We start from the raw sequence: 16,080 nt of genomic DNA on the forward strand, positions 1-16,080 counted from the left end.
CACAGCAGGAGGCTGGCAGACACAGCCAAGACAAATGCTGCCAGAGGCCAAGAAAAGCGGGGAATCACAGGCAACAGGCAGGGGAAGGGATGCAGTGAGATCCTGGGCTGTGGAGTAAAATGGCTCCGGACTCCAAACTCTGTGTCCCTGACTATCCCTGATGCTCCTGAGCCTCAACTGCTCATCTGTACAAAAGGGATGGCACTAGTGACTCAGCCAGGTGCCAGGAAGATTCGATGAGTTAAGTGCCACCAGAATGTGGACAGCATAGGCCCCACTAAGTGTGTTCTGCCTCCTGTCGTCTTGGATCCTCTCTTCCTCCTTTGCTGCTTTTACACTGGGTATTTTCCAATGTAGCATTTTAATTTCTTTAATGATTTTTTCACTCTATTTTTTGAATTATTTCTCTAGTGGTTGTTCTAGGGATCACCATTTACATTTTATCAGAATCTACTTTGGATCTGCGCTAATTCCAGTGAGACAGAAATGCCGCTCCTGTGCAGTTCCGTCCCCTTTTCCCTTCTGCGGTATTATCGTTATGCACCTATCACATCTCTAAATGTTACAAACCCAGCAGTATGTTGTTATTATTATTATGTAATGTTATGCTTTTTAAGGAAGCTGGGAGATAAAAGAAGACCAAGTACATATTTTTAGCTTTTGCCACATTAACTTTCCTTTTATTGTTTCTGGTTCTCTTTATCTGTTCTGTGAATTTGAGTTACTATCTGGACTCACTTCCTAGTCAGATTATTTTGCTTCAACCCATCTCCTTTGGGTTGTTATTCACAAATACATTATATTTCTATATGTGATAGGCCCAACAATGTTATACCCATATTATTTTATATAATTGCTTTTTACATCAATTAAGAAGAAATGTGCATCTATACTGTTTTATACAATTATACAAGTACCTCTGCAAGTGTTATTTTCAATGTGGATTTAAATTACCTTCTGGGGTCATTTACTTTCAACCTGAAAGACATCCTTTCATCTTTCTGATAAGGTGGGCCTGCTAGCAACAAACTCTCTTGGCTTTTGTATGTAGTATCTGGGTTCATCTTTAAACTGTTTGTTTGTTTGTTTATTGAGACAGAGTCTCACTCTGTTACCCAGGCTGGAGTGCACTGGCCCCAATCTTGGCTCACTGCAACCTCTACCGCCCAGGTTCAAGCAATTCTCCTGCCTCAGCCTCAGCCTCCCAAGTAGCTGGGATTATAAGCGCATGCCACCATGCCAGGCTAGTAGACATGGTTTCACCATGTTGCCCATGCTGGTCTTGAACTCCTGACCTCAGGTGATCCACCTGCCTCAGCCTCCCAGTGCTGGGATTACAGGCGTGAGCTACCATGTTCAGCTGCTTAAATTTCTGAAAGATAGTTTGCTGGATATAAGATTCTTAGTTAATGGTTTTTTTGTTTTTGTTTTTGTTTGTTTTGAGCACTCTGAATATATTATCCCTCTGCCCTCTGGCGTCCACTGTTTCTCGTGAGAAGTCAGCTGTTGATCTTACTGGTGTTCTTTTGTAAGTGACAAATCATTTTTCTCTGTTTTCAAGATTTTATCTTTGGCTTCCAGCAATTTTACTATGATGAGTCTATTTGTGGATCTCTGGTTATCCTACTTAGATTTCATTGAGCCTCTTGCATTTGTAGGCTAACATTTTTCAAAAAAATTGGGGATTTTTCAGCCATTATTTCTTTAAACATTTTTTCTGTTCCTTTCTGTCTCTCCTCTCTCCTGGTTCTCCAAGCGTATATTGGTGCAATTCGTGTGGTATAATACATTTCTCTAAGGCTCTTTTCTTCACTCTTTTTACTGTCCTTTGGATTGCATAGTTTCTATCACTCTATTCTCAAGTTCACTAATTCTTTCTTCTTCCAGTTGAAATCTACTGTTGAGCTCAGCTTGCCTAGTGAATTTTTCATTTCAGTCATTGTACTTTTCAACTCCAGAATTTTCATCTGGTTCTTTTAATTTGAGACAGGGTCTCGTTCTGTCACCCAGGCTGAAATGCACTGGCACTATCACAGCTCACTGCAGCCTTGACCTCCCAGGCTCAAGCAATCCTCCCACCTCAGCCTCCTGAGTAGCTAGGACTACAGGTGTGTGCCACCATGTTGGCTAATTAAAAAAAAAAAAATTGTAAATACAAGTTCTCACTATGTTGTCCCAGACTGGTTTTGAATTCCTGGACTCAGATGATCTTCCTGCCTCAGCCTCCCAAAGTGCTGGGATTACAGGTGTGAGTCACTGAGTCAAGCCTGTTTTTTTTTTTTTTTTTTAATACAAAACATATAATTTCTACCTTCTTAATCTCCATTTGAGGCAATATTGGCTCACACCTTCCTTTAGTTTTACCCCCTTTAGTTCTTTAATCATAACGTCCTTTAGTTCTTAGAACACATTTATGATGGCCACTTTGAAACCTTTTTCTTTTAAATCCAGCATCTTGCTCTACATAGGCAGTTTCTATTACCTGCCTTTTCCCCCAGTGTATCGGCCATACTTTCCTGTTTCTTTGCATGCCTCATAATTACCTGTTGAAGAGTGGACATCTTAGGTAACCATTGTAGCAATTCTGGATACTAGCCAGCCTGATCTTGGACTATTTTTCTGCTTTCTTTGCTTAGGGACCAGCTAGACTATTTTAGTGGCATCTATTTCTCACCCCACATCCCAGAGCCTCTGACTGCATCTCAGTTTTTCTCCTCAGGGGCACCATCTTGGTTATGCCGTCAGTCGCCCTGATGACAGTGGTTTGAAAGTGTTGCAAAGCGCTTTGTTTTCCCTGACCACATCCAGCCGTTAAGCTCCACTAATGGTCAGCTGATTGCTCCACTGTTTTGAATGCTGCCCTGGACATAAATTGCTTCACAGGTCAATCCAATCAAATTTGGGCTCCTTTGAAGGGATAGTTCCTGAAGTTAAGTGTCTGTGATACTTATATGACCCCTAGCCAGACAATATTTTTGGCATAGATCTCCAATAAATATACTGATTGACCACAGTTTTCTCCATCACTTCCACTGTTTTTTGAGAGCACCCTTAGGCTGGAACTTCACACTCTAACAAATGCAGTTCCTGTGGGGAGGAATGTGGAGCTCCCTGTTCTATGGCCTGCTTCTCCAGTGGCTCTGCTGTTTGGGGTGGGGACAATGTTGTGTCTCCCCCCAACTTTGACAGCTGAGCATTTGATGGGAGGGGAGTCAGCAATCCCAGGTTGTCCGGGCTTGCCTCTCAGTATGGAACCCCCATTCTACAGGTGAGGCCCACTAAGGGTTGTTGCCTGCCTCCATCCCTCACACCCTAAGCTCACCTCGTAAATCCGCCCTGTGCCCAGCCCTGCCATGAGGCAGTTCTCCAACATTATGTCTCTGTGGAAGCCTCTGGGGAGGGCTTAGGAATTGCCAGCTCCTCTGGTGAAGTCACTGCCACATCCACGAAGCCCACAGAACTGCCTGGACCTGAAGCAGGCTGGAACCTCTGCTCTCTCCTTACAGAGATGGGGGAAGATCAGACATAACTGCTGGAGCAGGCATGAAGGCACAAGGCCTGGGCCGACTTGCACTGCTAGATGAGTCCTATACTCGCTCACCCATCCTCTACAACCAGGCTCCCCAAACCTTTTACAACTAGTTGTACTCGTATGACTGGGACCTGGCTCGAGGGACATGAGCAGAAGTGGTGTGCTTTCTGGAGGCAGACACAGTGGAGGGGACTGGAGCAGGTGTCCTGTGACATCTTCAACCCTGTGGTTCCCTTCATGAAATACACATGGCATATCTTGGTCTGTTTGCAAGGTTATAAAGTAACACCTGAGGCTGAGTAATTTATGAAGAAAAGAGGTTTATTTGGCTCACAGTTCTGCAGGCTGTACAAGCAGCATGGTGCCAGCATTTGCTTCTGGTGGGGAATTCAGGGAGCTTCCACTCATGATGGAAGGCACAGGGGAGCAGCATCACATAGCAAGAGGAGGAAGACGGGAGGGAGGTGCCAGGCTCTCTTTAACAAACAGTTCTCACAGAAACTAATCAAGTGAGAACTCACTTGTTACCACAAAGACGGCACCAGGCTATTAATGAAGGATCCATCCCGATAACAGGAACATCTCCCATCAGGCCCCACCTTCAACACTGGGGATCAAATTTCCATGTACGATTAGAAAGGGACAAGCATCCAAACTGCATCATGGCAGGAGGAGCCTGGCTCTGCCAGACAGTTGAGCTGTTTCATCAGCCCTGATTTCCCTTCTCAACTAGTATGTGTGCAAGAACTAAACTGCTATCTTGTGTACACAACTCTGCAGGGTCCCTCTGTTATTGGCACTGGGTAGGGCAGGGTAGGAATCCCCCAGGCCCTGGCCATGAGGTGCTCTGTATTTATCACCACTGTCCGGGTCATGGTGGGCAGTGTGGGTCTGCCTCCCCTTCTAGACCAGGTGAACCTTAATGACAGGTGCATGTTTTACTCATCCCAAGTCCCCCAGGGGCCTGGCCCATGACTGGAACTGAGGAGTCGAGGGCAATGGCAGAACTGCCTGGACCTGAAGCAGGCTGGAACCTCTGTCCTCTCCTTACTGCCTGTCTCAGTTTGGATTGCTATAACAAAATACCACAGGCTAGGTGGTTTAAACAACAGAAATTAATTTCTCACAGATCTGGGGACTGAAAGTCCAATATCAAAGGCACTGGCAGTCTGATGTCTGCTGAAGGCTATTTCTGATTTGCAGATGGCAGTTTTCCATTTTATTTCTTCTTTTTAGCAATAAGGTCTTATCATGCCTAGGCTGGTCTTGAACTCCTGGACTCAAAGCAATCCTAATGCCTTGGCCTTCCAGTGCTGGGATTACAGGCGTCAGCCACTGCACCCAGCTTGAAAGATGGCAATTTTCTCGTATGATCACACAGCAGCAAGAGACCTCACTCTAGTTCCTTCCTTTTAAGGACTCAATCTCATCGGGGAGCACCACCCTCACGACCTCACCTAAGCTTAGTCACCTCCCAAAGGCCCCACCTCCTAATACCACCCTACTGGGGGTCAGGGTTTCAACATATAAACTTTGGGGGGGACACAAACATGCAGTCCTAATAGCATCATTACGGAGATGGAGGCCACACACCGACCAACACCCATACCCTCAAGGGCACTGGTGGGGACAGAGGGGTCTCACCCAGCACTGCCATGAGGCAGAAGTTCTCCAACATTATGTCTCTGTAGAGGCCTCCAGGCAGCACTTAGGAATTGCCAGCTCCTCTGGTGAGGTCACTACCACATCCTCAGGGCCCACAGCCTCCTGAAACAACAGAACTTTGCTGCTTCGTGGAGGAGCGTCCGTATGTCCACACCATAGGGGTGTGGTCACTTCCCTCTGCCAGGGAGAAAGGGGAGGAGAACAGGATTCCTAGTGTATTTCTTCTCTTCAGAACTGACAGCCCATCAAGGTACAATGACACAGAAAAGGGCTGGCCAGGTGCCAAGTCCTGGCTCAAGCGTGGCAGCGCCTCCCACTGAGTCTCATGGCCACCCCAGAGGACAGGCCTTCCTTTCACACACATCAGAAATAGGGACCCCAAGACCTTGAGAGGGGAAATGGGACCAGAGACATGCCTTGGCTTGGAGTGGCTTAGGACCAGGGCAAGACACCTGACCCCAGAGCAGACCACCCTCTGACACTGGGCAACACATTCCCTGCTCTGGACCTCAGTTCCTTTGGCTGCTAAGGAGGCCCAACAATCCTGGCCTGTGTGGGACGGGACTGCCTGCAGACATAGACGGCCTTTGAGCACCTCGTATCTCGCTTCCCAGCCAGCCTGGGTGTGGAGATGGCCATGCTGACAGGTTCCCTGAGAGAGGGTCCAGCCATGGCCAGCGGGCCTCCCAGGATTGGCCCCTGGGTGCAGGGCCTGAGCAGGGAGGCCATCATGCTGCCTTTGAGACCAGGACCCAGCAGGGGCCATGCCTAGATTCAGAGGCTCAAGACCACCACGGAACTGAAATGAGGTTCAAGGCCTCACACAAGAGTGGCCCCTAAAAAGGCTGGTAAAGGAGTGTTTTCACCTCTGTTTACAGTTGAGGGCACTGCTCAAGGTCATGCAGCTGGTGAATGGCAGGGAGTGAGCAGTGAACATGAGGCTGGTCACCAGAGGCAGGTAGCCGTGGGTCTCCCTCTGCCCTCAGCAACTTCACACCTGCCCCTCCCTGGGCCCCAGCCTCATATTTAAACAGGAGTGACCCCACCTCATTTCATGTTATCATCACTGCCCTGCAAGGGAAACAACAGATGTGTAAGGTCTGAGGGTCCATGTGTGGAAGCAGACACCAGAGCCGAGTCCACACGGGCAAAGGAGCAGGCGTGCAGGGCCGGGAGCTGGGGCTCACCTGGGAGGCTGGTGGCTGCAGCTCCTGGCCCTGCAGACAGCCAGGCCTGGGGTCTACAGGAGCTGGACAGGGAAGAGGACAAACAAGGCCTCATAGGTCCATTCTCCCCAGCCTCCCAGCAGGCAGCTGAGCCCAACGCAGTGCCTGAGAGCTCAGCCCTTGTCAAGGAGAGTCCTCGAACCCAGAGGGGCAGCGGAAGTGCAGAAGCCCTGCCCAGGCCCTGTCTCCCAGCCCACCACCCACCCCTCACGGCTGCCACACCCACCAGCCCGTGACTGTCCACATCCTGACCCCTACCTCATGACCTCCCCAACTCTGATCTCCACACCTGACCCCAAAGCACATTTTATTATTATTTTTATTAGAGATAAGGCCTCTCACTCTGTCACCCAGACTGGAGTACAGAGGCCATAACTCACTGCAGCCTTGAACTCCTGGGCTTGGGGATCCTTCTGCCTCGGCCTCCTGAGTAGCTGGGGTTACAGGCAACCACCACCACACCTAGCTCATTTTCTTTTATTTTCTGTAGAGATGGGGTCTCCCTATGTTGCCCAGGCTAGTTTCAGACTCCTGAAGTAACGTGATCCTCCTGCCTTGGCGTTCCAGAGCGCTGGGATTTCAGGCAGAAGCCACCACCCCCGGCCCCCCATAAGCACATGTATGTGGGGTGAGGTGAGGTCCCTGAGGTGCAGTGTGGATGGGTCTTGATTTGTTCCAAGTTTGGCTGCCTTGTGCCACAGCCTCCCAAGAAAGGATGCAGTCCACACCTTCTGCAAATCCCTGCCTCGAACCCTGTCCCTCCGGAAGCACATCCAGCCACCGGGACCCTGAACCTCCTCCAAATGGACTTTAACTGGGGACAACTGATGACACTCCTCCAAAACCCTGTCCCTCCGAAAGCACATCCAGCCACCGGGACCCTGAACCTCCTCCAAACTGGGGACAACTGATGACAGTCCTCCAACCCCAGGGAGCTGAGGAAGCCATGAGCAGGAGCTGCGACTTCCTTTCTTCCAGTCAACCTACCACTAGCAATCACTCATTCGGCCCGCTGGATAAGAACAGTGGCCTGCAGACGGGCCCAGGGCAAGGTCCGCTCTAGATCCTCCTATGCAGGAGGCAGACAACCTTCAGCACAGCGTGCCGGGGGTGCCCACGGAGATCCAGGCTGGCACAGGCAGGACAGGTGTTCTGTAAACCAATCCAAGGTAGAAGGGGCTGAAAGACCACCTACCAATCCCAATCCCTGAATTCACCGTGCCACCCTGAAAGTATGGCCTCTCCTGGGCACCCTGAGGGATGGGAGCTCCCAGAGTGGAGGCTGCCTGTCCCAACTGAGGACAAAGGAGTGCCTTCAGGCCTGAGCCCTCAGGGGCACCACCAGAGAAGAATGTGGTGGTACAAAGAGGTTCGTTCTACTAGCAGGCTGGAAGCAGCCACAGAGGTCCCAAACCAGACGTCGCAGCACCCACTGCCCCAGTAGCCACTGGAGAACTGAGGCCATGACCTGTAGGGGCACGGTGAGAAGATAAGGAGTGGCTCCAGCCCCGTATTCACAGATAAAAGGGAGAGGCATTTAAACGGGACCAGAGACTTGCACGCTCTGCTCTGGCAAGCTCCAGGGCTTCCCAGGGGCCTCAGCAGCCCCAGAAACGGAGTGAGGAGACACAGCCTCACAGGGCTGTGCTGTGGTGTCTGGTGCAGCGGGGATCCACCTGAGAGGGCTTGGGGAACAAGATTCTGAGGCTAAAACATTCCACCACTTGAGCTTCTGAGACTGGTCAGGAAGTGAAAACAAAGTGTTCGGAGGAAACAGCAGTCTCCACAAAGCGTTCCGGGGGACAGGATGGAGGCAGGAAGTACGCAGCAGGCAGCTGGGCCCAGCAGCGCAGAGATGAGTAAGCTCTGGGCTCCCTAAAAACCTCACTCCAGGGAGACCCGCAGCAGCGAGCCCAGGTGAGGAGGGACTGCAGGAGGAGCAGGGCCCAAGTCCCCTGGGTGGCACAAGGGATTCCAGCCACAGGGGCTGTGCCTAGAGTCAGGTTCCAAGCCTTGTTGCAGTTAGTCTCAAAGAGGGGCACCCTGAGGACACAGCCACTCACTGGGGACAAATGTCTACCCATGAGCCCAGCACAGTCAGCACAGAAGCAGGTCAAGAGCGGGAAGAGCTCAGGTCCTGAAGAGCTACAGTCTGACAGGGACAAGCCATCTCCAGAGGATTCAGGAGAGCCAGCCAGGAGCTCGGCAGGCCTGCCCCGTGCCCTCCTCAGCTCCACCCACCCAGGATGTCCTGCTGCTTCAGAGCCCTCGAGACATGTTCTAACCTCCTGCGTTGCCTCAAGCAGCCGCAATCCAGCAATCTTGGTTATGAGGCTCTGCTAGGAGTGACACGTGAGCCCAGAAATGGCACGAAGTACACGGATGTGCAGAAGTTCCCCAGACACAGGAAGCAAACAGTGGGGTGACACCACGAAGGCAACGGGACCCAAATGGGAACAACTGGGACTGTCATTCAGCACCGAGATCTTTAGAAACTATTTGGCTTTTATAACCATCACACATGCATTCAAAGCAAGAAACACACACTCCCAGGAGACAGGCAGGGCTCTGTCAGCAATGACTTTTGCCCCTGTATCGGCAGAGATGTGAAAATACAAGAAACCACAGCGAGCCAAATCCTCTCCCTCATGAGAACAAAGGTTTCAGTGGAATCAACAGCAGACGCTGGAATGCAAACTACGTGCTGACTCAGCCAAATGATACAAATTTAAGAGGGGAAAAGAATTCAAGAGCAAAGCACTGAAAATAACATAGCAAGAAAAACCCATTTAGGCCGAGTGCTGGGGCTCACGCCTGTAATCCCAGCACTGTGGGAGGCTGAGGAGGGAGGATCGCTTGAGGCCAAGAGTTCAAGACTAGCCTCGGCAACACAGTGAGACTGTCTCTACAAAAAAATTAAAAGGTAGGCGTCACGGTGCACGCCTCTAGTCCCAGGTACTCAGGAGGCTGGGGTGGGAGGATCACTCAAGCCAGGGAGGTCGAGGCTGCAGTGAGCTGTGATCATACCACTTCACTCCAGCCTGGTCAACAGAGTGAGACCCTGCCTCAAGAATGAAAAAAAAGAACAATGCACCTATTTCATGCTCGCTCAAAGACGAGGCTAATCACTGTGGACACAGGGCATTCTGGAATTTCAGCTGCAGGAAGCGAGTGCTGCCCGTGAAATGCAGATGCTGCAAAGCAGCTACAGACGTGGAGAAAATCACCACATCCTCTTACAACCGCGTCTGTGAACACTGACCAGGACAGACAACTCCTCCCCCAAGGTATTACTAACGTGCTAACAGCTGGGGATAAGAGCACAAATATAATTGCTGGAAATCTAAGCAACCTGTTTTACTGTTTCCAGTGACTTACGTGCAAACCTAAGACTAATCTCTGAACGTCTGATCAAGATGTATTCATGTAAAGGCCGTAAGTATGAAATTCCGGGCAACATGGCACATTGCACTCTGAGCCAAAATGCCAAAATACCACGCAGGGTCTGTGTCCTGTATCCGGGTGATGAGCAGGGCCTGGTCAGCCACTCCTACTTTCTTCACGGAAAGAAACTCTACCAAGTCAACTCTCCGTGGGGCCCCCCACATCCTGGGGCCAGAGCCCATGGGATGGGATCTGCGGGTAACAGAGGATGGTTCCAGTCATTCTGCTGAACGAGGCCACGACTGAAGTGAGACGTGCGCCCTCTTCAGCCGAGAGCAGGCCAAGAACTGAGTCCTAGCTCTCGGCCATCGGCCCTCAGGCACCTTGCCGGGGTCCACCCAACAAGGGGATGGCCGCCAGCCCAGCAGATAGAGCCTTCTGAGACGAAGCTTGTCCAGGGGCGGTGGGCATGGCCTCCTGTCGGCCTGGAGGGCAACTTCTCTCCACATGGACAGACAGACATCTCCACCCTCTGATACTGCAATGATCAGCCAGCGAACACGAGGCCAGATCAGCCCAGCCTGGCCCCCATTCCAGCCAGAGCCTCTGATACTGCAATGATCAGCCAGCGAACACGAGGCCAGATCAGCCCAGCCTGGCCCCCATTCCAGCCAGAGCCTCTGATACTGCAATGATCAGCCAGCGAACACGAGGCCAGATCAGCCCAGCCTGGCCCCCATTCCAGCCAGAGTGAGGCTCTGGCTTGTTCTAGGCTAGGGTGGACCCTTCCAAAACATTTCCTCACTTTCGGATGACATGGCAAGTGATAAAACCTGTATTGACAGGAACCTCGGGCACACACTGTCCTGAGCACCCGAGCCACACCGTGGGCGACCCGCTCCTGGAAGGGCTCTTGAGTGTCTGCACATGCCCTCCTGCCTCAGGTGGGGTCGGGGCACAGGACCATGCCACTCCAGGGTGCGTGGAGAAACAGGGCCAGTGGCCAGGGCAGGGCAGAGAAGCCATCAGTTGTCACCTGTTGTGGATGAGCAGGGCAAGGGAGAGTGAGCCGTGGCCCCACAGCCACCAGGGCCCTCCTGGAGGGCTTCAACCTTGACCACAGCCCCAAGGGCGCCACGCCTCCTCCTCACCTGCTGCTGGCTCCGGAACACGGCGCGCAGCGCTCGCAGCTGCCCCACTTCCTGTGCACTGAAGCACGGCTGCCGCTCCGCAAAGCGCAGGACTGCGTCGAAGGCCACGGCTGCCTGCTCCCAGGCCGCCTCCTCACCCTCACCAGGATCTCCTCCACCGTCTTGGTCAGCTTTCGGAGTCTTTTCTGAACCCCACACAACCTCTGCTGGCAACGTGGCAGCAGGGGGTTGTCCCCCTTCTGCCTCCCTTCCTGCTACACCCCAGCCGGCGGCCTGGCGCTGGCGAAGCTGGCCCGGGCAGGAGGAGCCTTCCTTCACAAGCTCCAGGATGTGCGCAAAGGATGTGTTGTGGGGCTTCGCTTGGAAGTGCTCTGCCTCCACCTCCTCCTCAGAGGAGGAGCCTTCAGCAAACACAACTGATGGCCACAGCTTCCTCCAGGCCCGCCTGAAGACGTGACTGGGAATTGCATTCCAGGCACAGGCCATGCTGAATATGGCATCATTCATATTGTAGCGGGCGTGAGGGCCCTGGAGGGGGGTCGGAGGGTTAATGAAGTTCCTCATGAAGTCTCTCCGAATGCCCTGCTCCATGGGCTGCACCAATGAGGCCACGCTGGCAGGCAGGAAGATGGTGAAAACATTACTGGACACCAGCTCGGCCTCCTGCGGGTGAGCCCGGGAGCTGTCCAGCAAGAGAACGGCCTTGCTGTCTTCCGGCAAACCTATGGTTCTGAAGTGCTCTCTCACCGAGGGCACAAAGATATGATGGAACCAATCGGAAAAAATCTCCTTGTCCACCCAGGCACTCCCCTGGGCCTTATAGGCGACAGGCAGGTGCTGGATGCCTTTGAAAGCCCTGGGGCCGCTGCATTTCCCGATGGCCAAGGGCTTGAGCCTGTGGGAGCCTGTGGCGTTGGCACACATCAGCACGGTCAGCCGGTCCTTGCTCTGCTTGAGGCCAGGCACGGCCCCGCCTTCTGGAGTGGGATTTGGCAGGCACCGCCAGAAAAGGCCGGTCTCATCAGCATTGTAAACCTGCTCGGGGGACAGCCCGTGCTCGGCAGCCAAGCTCCTGAAAAACCCACAGAACTGCTCCGCGGCCTGGTGGTCGGCTGCCTGCTTCTCACTGGATGCATCTAGCTTTTTAATGCCGTGTCTGGCCTTAAAGCGCCAAAGCCACCCTCCAGAGAACACACAGGGCTCAGTGAGCTGCATCTGCTCGTAGAAGTCCTTGGCCTTCTCGATGAGCATGGGGCCTGACACGGGGACGCCCTCGGAGCGCTTCCCCAGGAACCACTCGTACAGGACGCGGTCCAGGTGCTCCAGCTTGGGCGTGTGCAGCGTGCGCCGCTGCTCCAGTGCCTTGTTGGAGTCCGAGCTGGCGAAGAACCGAAGCAGCTGTGCCTTGTGGGCCCTGATGTCGTAGAGGGTGGACATGCCCACGTTGTACTCCTGCATCAGTGCCTTCCGGCTCTCGCCCTTCTCCAGGCGCGTACAGATGTCAATCTTCTCCTTCAGCGTCAGCACCACCCTCTTCCGCTTCTCCCCTCCGCTCTTCCCGGCAGCCGGCTTGGAGGCCATGGGGAGGGGTAGCTGGTCCTAGCACTTGCAGGACACACGCCTGGCCTGGGCTGCTGCCACTACTCCCCCTCCTCCTGCTCCCCTTCCAGGGCTCCGTCTCTCCCTCTCCACTCTGCCTGCCTGATCCTGAGCACAGGCCCCAGTCCGTCTCGGGTTCCCCACTCCACACGCTGCACCTCCTGCCTCAGGTGTCCCTGGTCTTCCAGGCTCCACACACCCAAGCCTTGGCTCCTGGCAGTGCAGTCAGCTGCCAGTTCTCTCTGTGGAGGAGGTGACCTTGTCGAGACTCCCCTCTGCTGCTCCACACGACCGGAACCCCGGCCTCAGTGGATACTGTGGTAGCAGCTCCCCTCAAACTGACCAGGTCTGGGGTGGTCGAGGTTTTACCGCATAAGCTGCAGGGTGCCTCTCCAGGGTCCACGATGGTATCTCCAGGCACAGCACTTCAGGGGCTGGAAAGCAGAGGGAAGAGAGAGGAAAGTGATGGGGCACTCCCGGGACACAACTGGCATCCTCACGACTCTATCCTCACTGGGACGCTCCAGCTGAAATGCGAGTGCTACTGAGAGAAGCCACACAAGTGCTAGCACGCAGTGCAGGGAGAGGGCGGCCCCAGGAGCGGCCCAGCCCTGCCCAGCTCCTGGGTGTGCTGCTCAGGTGGACTCTACCCCACTCCCACCAAGCAAACGGAAGCCATTCGCTAGGGCTAGAAACGAGACGTGGCTCTCATAGGAGTAGCCCGGCCTTTCCTGGGGAAGCACTCAGGCAGAAGCCATCAGAGGAAGCCAGGAAGTCCGACGCTGGGCAGACCTGAGAACAAACCTCCCACCCGACCGGACCCGGACTAAGCTTCTTGCTGTAACTGCTCGCTGGGCTGCCTGAACTGGCCATCTTCTCAAATCCCTTATTCCTCCTGAGGAGCAGAGGCAGGGGTGGAGGGATGCAGGGAGGAGGAATTCCTCCTTACCCTCCCCGCCGAAGATCTTACAAACCCCATCTGCAGCAGGTCTCTAAACTCCTCTCTCTAACACAGAGCCCCAAACTGCCTCTAGAAAACGGGGCATTGGAAGTTTCTCTATAACAGCAGGCCTCAAGATCCTCCAAGGGCTAGGAGGTACTGCCAGTTACTCAATCACCCTCTGACCTCCCTGACCACACACACTCAGATGCCGCTACCGGGAGCCTCAGCAGACAGACAGCTGTGACCACTCCAGGCCCCTTTGAGGGAGCTCTCCTCAAGCTCAGCTCAGGGTACCCTGCCCCAGGCAGCCACACTGGGCCGCCAGTCTTTGAAACCCCAGGCTCTAGTGCTGCCCGTCCACCTGACTCCACAACCACGGCAGGGCCGCAGAGCCTGCCAGACACGGACACACACACAACCACTCACCCTCACTCACACATACACGCTCAGAGGACACAGGAACAAGCTAGTCCAGAGCAGGAACTTCTTCAGCATTTGCTAATTTGGGAGGCTCTATGAACAAATGACTAATTCACACCAGAAGCAAATGCCAGGACACCTGATGGCCCGCTGGGAGCAAGGGCTCTTCCTGGGCCAGTTGTGTACCCTATGAGAAGCTTTGCTTTTAAGTTTCATACGCACCTTTGACCAATGTGAAGAAAAACGACACAGAAACGTCGCAGCTCTAATCAAACACATCTTTCTGTTGGAGTTTTGAAGTATCTTCTCACCCTTCTACATAAAGAGGATGTGGGTCATTCTCATCCCTTCTCGGTGGACAATTCCATCCTCTCCTAACAAATCTGCGAAACACCCCACACCCCTCCCTACACCTGAGCCCACTGGAAGGGCACAGAGGGCGCACCCCTGTGAGGCCAGGACAGCCTATGGAGTCAGGGCCTGCAATGCACTTCACCCAGTAAGACACTGGTGAGGGCTGAGAAGCTATTTGCCCCAACACCGGGCAGCTGAGCTGGCCGGCACAGTGTGGCGTGCGTGCAGGCCTGGGGTCTCCCTCCCCTCACTCCTCCGCAGGTCAGCAGTACTTGAGGAGGGACTCCTGGAGTTCCTACCTCCCTCCTGCGCCCTCGCCATAGCTGCTTCCGCCAACTCCATGCAGAGCATGTGGTGGAGTGCAGAAACGCAGCCCTCTGAGGCCAGAGCTCAAGAGAAATGAGGAGTGCAATCAAATGCAGCAAAAGCTCCAAAGACAAGTTCTAGGCTTGTTGGCCGCCACCTCTGGATGAGTCCTGTCCTCTTCCGGAGTCAGTTTCCTGGTCTGCAAAATGTTGGCTGGTCCCTTAAGGATCCTGCATCGTTCGCTGAGGGTGACGGTGTGACGTGTGTGTCGTCTGGCACAGCACAGTGAGCTATGTGCATCTCACCGTGGGGAACAGGAGGGATGGCAAAGCCATAATCCACCCTCGAGATTTTTAATATGAACCCGCTGCAGAAAAACTGGGGGAGACACCGAATCCCACCGTAGCCTGTGAGGGACTAACTGGGGACTGGGATGCCAGGAAAAGTTTCCTGGAGGAGACTCAGCACCAGACACAGGCTCCTTGTGGACACGTCTCCGTGCCTGAAGTGCAGGTGCGGCAGGATGACACAAAGTGGCTGAATTTGTTTCATAAGGAAATCTCTGAATTTTATTTTTAAAGGAAGTTTTTGGTCTCGCAAGTGGGACAGCAGTGTGTTCCAGCACTTTGTGTTATCCTGCCACACCTGCAGCTCACGTATGGAGACGTGTCCACAAGGGGCCCGCGTCTGGTGCTGAGTCTCCTCCAGGAAGCTTTTCCCCGCATCCCAGTCCCGAATCAGTCCCTCACAAGCTACTGTGGGATTCCGTGTCTCCCCGAAATGAGGGTGGTTTCTTGCCTTGCGACTGGAGAGGAAGCACAGAACCCGGAGGTCACGTGAACACGGGATGAAACATGGAATTCTCCTGTGCCCAAGGCACGGACAAGAAACGGGAGGCCTAAGGGGTCAGCGCTGGGGCCGACTCCGTCCTGTGTGAGGGGAAGAAGACCTGAGAAACGCGGGGGGGAAAGTGGAAAACCACCTTCGCACGGGCATCGTGTGTGTGCGCGCGCGCGTGTTGGGGATGGGGGGTATGGAGGATATGAAAGAGAAATACTCAAAACACAAGTCGCATTCTGGGGCCGGGGGAAGAGGTGAACTGGGGGTCAGAAGAGGAGTATGGGACAGAGAAAGATGGGACGGAAAGCCTGGGGCCGTGCGCCCCGCAGAGCGCGCCCGGGAGCCGGCGCCGAGTTCCGCTAGGAGCGCTCCACGCTGGGGCATCCTGGCGCAGGAGACAGCACTGAGCTACCGGCGAGGCTCGCTTAAAACGCACCTCTACCCCAGGGTCCCCGTCTGCGGGTAGAAATTCAGTCTGGGGCAAGAGCAAAAACGAAAATGGAGAAAAAAAGAAAAAAAAAGTCTCGGTCTGGTTTTTTAAGGGCAAGTGGATCTCGTGACCAAGCCTCTCTGAAAGTGGAAGCGCAGGAAGGGTCCGGGCTGGGGCGTCAAGGCCAGGCCCTGCGGCGAGAGGTGGGCTCGGCTCGGGGGCCGTGCGGG

At 53.7% G+C, this 16,080-nt stretch overlaps 1 protein-coding gene across 3 annotated transcripts; it reads right to left on the reverse strand.

The window, feature by feature from the left end:
* Positions 1-3,832: 3,832 nt before the first annotated feature.
* On the reverse strand, positions 3,833-12,992 carry JRK (Jrk homolog (mouse)). Of its 3 annotated transcripts, XM_011975610.1 has the most exons (3): positions 10,959-12,992; positions 5,177-5,299; positions 3,833-4,450 (listed from the first exon to the last, which is right to left on the reverse strand). In XM_011975610.1, the coding sequence occupies exons 1-2, from the start codon at positions 12,537-12,539 to the stop codon at positions 5,210-5,212; spliced, it is 1,671 nt and encodes a 556-aa protein (XP_011831000.1). In that variant the 5' UTR covers positions 12,540-12,992; the 3' UTR covers positions 3,833-4,450; positions 5,177-5,209. The 3 variants fall into 3 exon arrangements, 2 of the variants coding, with proteins under 2 accessions (XP_011831000.1, XP_011830999.1); XM_011975609.1 differs by having other exon boundaries at positions 3,833-5,299; XR_001005572.1 differs by lacking the exons at positions 3,833-4,450; positions 5,177-5,299 and adding an exon at positions 7,457-10,388 and having other exon boundaries at positions 10,537-12,992.
* Positions 12,993-16,080: the final 3,088 nt, after the last annotated feature.

The sequence above is a fragment of the Mandrillus leucophaeus genome, unplaced genomic scaffold (assembly GCF_000951045.1).
Source record: "Mandrillus leucophaeus isolate KB7577 unplaced genomic scaffold, Mleu.le_1.0 Scaffold158, whole genome shotgun sequence".
Taxonomy (NCBI): Eukaryota; Metazoa; Chordata; class Mammalia; order Primates; family Cercopithecidae; genus Mandrillus; species Mandrillus leucophaeus.